The 5,062-nt window shown below is 35.8% G+C and overlaps 2 protein-coding genes across 2 annotated transcripts; both read right to left on the bottom strand.

Moving 5' to 3' along the window:
* Positions 1–232: 232 nt before the first annotated feature.
* Positions 233–2,359, bottom strand: LOC130999216 (uncharacterized). The gene is made up of 8 exons (XM_057924720.1): positions 2,112–2,359; positions 1,787–2,040; positions 1,540–1,713; positions 1,356–1,463; positions 1,202–1,271; positions 908–1,015; positions 715–811; positions 233–563 (listed from the first exon to the last, which is right to left on the bottom strand). The coding sequence occupies exons 1-7, from the start codon at positions 2,298–2,300 to the stop codon at positions 722–724; spliced, it is 993 nt and encodes a 330-aa protein (XP_057780703.1). The 5' UTR covers positions 2,301–2,359; the 3' UTR covers positions 233–563; positions 715–721.
* LOC130999215 (uncharacterized) lies at positions 2,348–4,698 on the bottom strand. Its single transcript, XM_057924719.1, has 7 exons — positions 4,580–4,698; positions 4,288–4,497; positions 4,122–4,217; positions 3,336–3,452; positions 2,825–3,244; positions 2,651–2,731; positions 2,348–2,556 (listed from the first exon to the last, which is right to left on the bottom strand). Exons 1-7 carry the CDS (start codon positions 4,685–4,687, stop codon positions 2,428–2,430), a joined length of 1,161 nt encoding a protein of 386 aa, XP_057780702.1. The 5' UTR covers positions 4,688–4,698; the 3' UTR covers positions 2,348–2,427.
* Between the last annotated feature and the right edge of the window lie 364 nt (positions 4,699–5,062).

Here is a 5,062-nt window from a genome sequence, read left to right as displayed (position 1 = left end):
ATGACTTTCATTCATAACGGTTTGTCTCCACATACATAACGGATTATTTTCGTTATTGTTATCATACATAACGGTTACTAACCGTTATGTATGACCTTTAATTTTTGTTGTCTATTTTATCATAGATAACAGTTTTGCATGTAATAGATGACAGTTTTCTGCATATTTTTTATATATTCTCAATTTTGCTTTTTATTTATATCTAAAACTCAAAAGAAAAAAATTCAAATAATAAAATAACATTGAGAACATAATATTAACATTCAGAAGTTGCAAAAACAATCATCAAAGATTCAAAAGTAAGATCTGTTAATCTACAGGGCAAAATGCAGTCCAATACATGAGTAATTTAAAGCAACGAGGCCAGACAAAATGCAGTTCAAGACGACAAGGTCAGCATTCTCCGAGTTCGAGTAGAAGAAACTAATATTTTCAGTTCATAAAGCACATATACCACAAGTCAAGAGATCTATACGGTTATCCATCCATGTTGTAGTCTTCTTGTTGTAAATAAGGATTGTAGTTCCCGGGAACTTCTATCTTTCCTATCATCTGCTCCATTCCTGCAAAATACCAACTTCATGCAGTCAAAATGTGAAATTTTTATGCAAATAAAACATTAAGTTAAAGGATTTCATGAATGTAAATGCAACAGCTTTCAATTATCCATAGCTTCCACCTAAGAAAATTTACATTAACATATCGCTATCATACCTAAAGTTCAAGCAAACACATGCTTTATCACAAAAGTTGCCCATTCCTCACGAATATCATCGATTTCAGCTTCGGTGTATGTCTTAACATTCTTAAACTGTAAAAAGAAATACGTACATAAATATATTTTACGAATAATTACAAAAGTTCTATTAGAAAGTTAAATGATGAAGAGTATAATATATATAGTTACCATCGATGATAGAGACGTGTAGGCATTAAGTTCATAGCGTGTTATGATCTCTTTCATGAACTTCATGACATAAAATCCACATTGAGATGCATCAGGCTGGATAGGACCCTATCAAGATTCAAGAATCCGAAAAAGAGCAGTCAATAAGTGGCAGTTTACCCCTTCATATGCATGATTTTCAGCCAACAAGAGCAGCCAATAAGTGGCAGTTTACAGTTCACATATTAGCTAGGGAACTTGGCAATAACAAACATAATTAAGTTGTAATAGCCATAAATAGAAAATTATACCTACCTTAACCACTTCCCAACTTGCTGTTTTCTTGAATTTTTTTCCCTTGTGTGCATTCACAATATTCATCGCACTTGAAATCAAAGGCAACCAGAAATTTCATATTAGCTATAAAAATCAATAACAGAAATGATTAGTTAAAGTGTGTAAGACTTACGTGTCAACGACGAGTTTCCATGGGGTATCTTTATTCCGATGACAAATTGGATCCATCAAAGAGACACGATCTTTCTCAAGATCAATGATTGTCAGAATCCAATGCCCACTATTTTATAAAAAAAATTGGATTAGTAGGCGAAAACATATACCACACTAACTACTAACTTAACATTTTCACTTACCCCACGTTGCAAGGAACGAGTACCAGCTGATTTGATAAAGCCTGAAGTAACCTGTCTGCTAGTTTGCGGGCTCTTGTCTCGGTTGAGTCTTGTCGATTATGAGATACAGTAAATGGATTCACAAACATAAACCTCCCAAGACTTCCCTCTGTCTTCATCTTTCCATAAGAATGGCTGTCAACAAATCATTTCAGACTTAGATAAGAAATCCCGATTATAAATGATAGTAGCTTAATAAGATATTTACCAAATGTATGCGATAATGCTGTTCCCTGTAATCGGTTCCAGATTACAAAAGGGAATCACATCATCCTTCAAGAGAATCCAAACGCTTAGATCTTGCCCAAACATTTCAAAGTCTATTGGAAGACGTATTCCTTCACCCGCGAATGACTTCTCCATCATACAATATAGTGCTACCAATGATGAAGGCAATGATGACAAATTCTTCACCGCGGACTCTTTCAAAATCTTTTTTCCACGTGTCTTCTTATCAGGTTTCTAAATACACAACACATTATATGTTAGGTATTAATTAATACTAAAAGGCTGCTAGAAAGAATTAAAATTACCTCAATTGATTTCTCCACCACCAAATGAGTAGGCCATGCTACATGGGTTCCTAATGCATTTCCCACTGTAACCATGTCATCTGAAATAGGTTTGGGTAATCGTGCATTATCATCAACAACCTCATCAATCGCCACACGTAAGCAGTCTTCAGGAAAGGGAGATCCGTGAAGGACATCTCCAGCAACCATGACCGTTCCGTAAGCTACAAGTTTTTTGGATCCGTCTTCAAGTAATTTAACCACCTTCCCCTACATCAATTAGAAAGGAAGAAAAGACCAAAAATAGATGAAAGGAAGAAAAGACCAAAAATATTTTTCAAAAGTATTCACATAATACCTCCAACCCAACTGATTTTTCAACCACCTCAATGTCTTCATCGTTTTCAACCACCTTCATGTCTTCATCGTTTTCAATCTTTTTTCCACGTGTCTTCTTATCAGGTCTCTAAACACACAACACAATATATGTTAGAAGTATTAATTAATATTAATAGGCTGCTAGAAAGAATTAAAAATTACCCAACTGATTTTTCAACCACCTTGATGTCTTCATCATTTTCAACCACCTTCATGTCTTCATCCTTTTCAATCTTTTTTCCACATGTCTTTTTATCAGGTTTCTAAATACACAACACATGATATGTTAGAAGTATTAATTAATATTAAAAGGCTGCTAGAAAGAATTAAAATTACCCAACTGATTTTTCAACCACCTTGATGTCTTCAGCGTTTTCAACCACCTTCATGTCTTCATCGTTTTCAATCTGCATCTTTTGAGGCTTTATCACAGAACAGCTGCCTAATCCTTCAGACTTATCGTCCTTATCACCCACCTTCGATTCCAGTTTTCCAATTCTGCTTACTAACTCGTAGATCACTTTATCTAGAACAAGTATGCGTCCATCTTGTTCTTTTATTTGCTTCTTTGCTTCTTCCAGCTCAGTTTGCGCTTTCTCATCAATTTCTTGTTTCTTAACTCTAGGTGTTTCAAAGAATGATTTGGGTTTCACCCCTGCCCCTAAACCTCGCACACGGCCACTATGTTCAGGTTTCTCCAGGGCACGTGATAGCAAATCGCTTGAACAAGATGAAGAATCAACTCGGCCTTCCTCCTTTTCCCTTATGCAGTCATCCTGTTATTTTTAAGCAATTAAATGGTTAAAACATTAATTTGTCCAATTTAATGAATAATTTAAATTAAAATAACATAATGCAATTTCATACTATTTTCTGGAAAGCATTCTTCAAGTTATCATTCTGAACTTCTCCGTCCTTGGTCAGTCTTGCTTTCTTCCACATCGTAGCTCTGTCTATATCTTCATCACCGTGTAAATCAGACGTCTACAAAACAAATAATATGAATTTAGATAGTATAGTTACTGCAAAATGTTCATTAAATAGCAAACATTTGTTGGGGACATTAAAGTAAGAGGGAAAACTTCAATTTGACTGCAGATTGGAAAAAGATACAGGTTCTGTTCACCAGATGATGCAGTTAATTCTCACTATCAGAAAACGATGACAAACAAGTATCAAGTATGAGAGAAGGATCTTTGGTCAATTCTTCACCATTTGCTTTTATAATTAATGTAAGAGCAAATAATAACATTCTTTAATCTTTCATAAACACCTGCAGGAAAGCTCAAGTTCTCATTGAATCGCCTATCAAACTAGGTTTTGTAGCACTGGTAATAAAATCTATCTTTTGTCCATGACGGTCTCTACCTGAACAAGATTCCTAAATGCATTTGATATTTTAAGTAGTCAATGAAAATCAACATCCTATTAACAGTAGGGAATAAGTAATCAGGCTATATTCAAGACTGTCAGTTCACTATTCGATGCATTCCCAGCAGCTACAGAGTGTATGCAAGCATTCCCATTTCCCTTTCTCAACTGTTATACGCATCCTACTAACACAACATCACCTGCTCATGCATGGTTCTTAAAGAGTCCGCATACTATGTTTCGACTATTCAATAATCTCTTAGCAAAAAAGGAATTTACAACCTTCAACTCTTCGGCAAATTTAGCATATCCTTTGCGGGAAAGTCGATGGGGGTATATGTTCTTACTCCGTCTCTCCTTTTGTTGCGCACTGAAATTCTGCAATATTAAAGTAGTGATGTAAGAGACAGAGCTTCAAGCAATTAAAAAATCTTTAAAAATCAAACACCTTAAATTCAGTCGACAGTCGAGTGACTACAAACTGATTCCATTCTAATGGCAGAATGCCACTTCCCGGTGGTGGTTCTTGCAACTTCGAGGCGTCATCTTGACATGGTACAATGAATTCATTGTACATTCTACATTTCCAGCTTCGCCACTTGGCATTTGCAGATTCCATACATCCAGCCTTCCACTGCTCGGGAACATCGTAGGAAGACTACAAGAGCATGAAATCAATAAAATTATACAAACATAAGATTCCTAAAAACACAAAAATAACATATTTTCTGGAGATTTACTTTAACCGTGTCCCATATCAGGTCTTTAACATCTTGCGGGACAGCTTTCCACTTCTTAATGTTTATCTTCACGTGATCACGTGTAAGGAGGCCAATGTAACTTTGCATTTCAGCTGCTGCCTCACCCACTGGCTGTCCACGTGCATTGAAATCAACATGTTGGATGACCCCTTTTGCCCTCCGCTGAGCAACTTTCGTCAGACATACTTTCCCCCTTTTGGCTCTACTTGTTGAAGTTGTATTTGTATTTGTAGAAGGTGCCGGGGCACAAGGATCATTATCCATTGAAATCCTAGTCCTGTTCTACAGTTTGGAGCTTCTCCCTGAGTCTAGCAGCTAGATCTCAACTTTCCTTCTCGATCAAATCCCTATAAAAAAAAGAAACATTGTATCGATTAAAACCACTAAGTATAGATTCACTAGAAACTATAACATAAGACAACTGTTGTGATAAATAAGCAAATGAGTGTAATTGTAATATTA

This window comes from Salvia miltiorrhiza, chromosome 8 (assembly GCF_028751815.1).
Source record: "Salvia miltiorrhiza cultivar Shanhuang (shh) chromosome 8, IMPLAD_Smil_shh, whole genome shotgun sequence".
Classification (NCBI taxonomy): domain Eukaryota; kingdom Viridiplantae; phylum Streptophyta; class Magnoliopsida; order Lamiales; family Lamiaceae; genus Salvia; species Salvia miltiorrhiza.
The sequence above is the reverse complement of the archived record's forward strand: the minus strand, read 5'-3'. Positions and strand labels throughout refer to the sequence as shown.

Excerpts from the sequence above, each read along its gene's own strand:
- LOC130999216 (XM_057924720.1), bottom strand. The coding sequence starts at position 2,300 with ATGGTTGCTGGAGATGTCCTTCACGGATCTCCCTTTCCTGAAGACTGC. Across the intron at positions 2,041-2,111 it reads TGGTGGAGAAATCAATTGAG|AAACCTGATAAGAAGACACG; the intron begins GTAATTTTAATT and ends TTGTGTATTTAG. Across the intron at positions 1,714-1,786 it reads AGCATTATCGCATACATTTG|CCATTCTTATGGAAAGATGA; the intron begins GTAAATATCTTA and ends ATTTGTTGACAG.
- LOC130999215 (XM_057924719.1), bottom strand. The coding sequence starts at position 4,687 with ATGCAAAGTTACATTGGCCTCCTTACACGTGATCACGTGAAGATAAAC. Across the intron at positions 2,732-2,824 it reads AAAACGCTGAAGACATCAAG|AAACCTGATAAAAAGACATG; the intron begins GTGGTTGAAAAA and ends TTGTGTATTTAG. Across the intron at positions 2,557-2,650 it reads AAAATGATGAAGACATCAAG|AGACCTGATAAGAAGACACG; the intron begins GTGGTTGAAAAA and ends TTGTGTGTTTAG.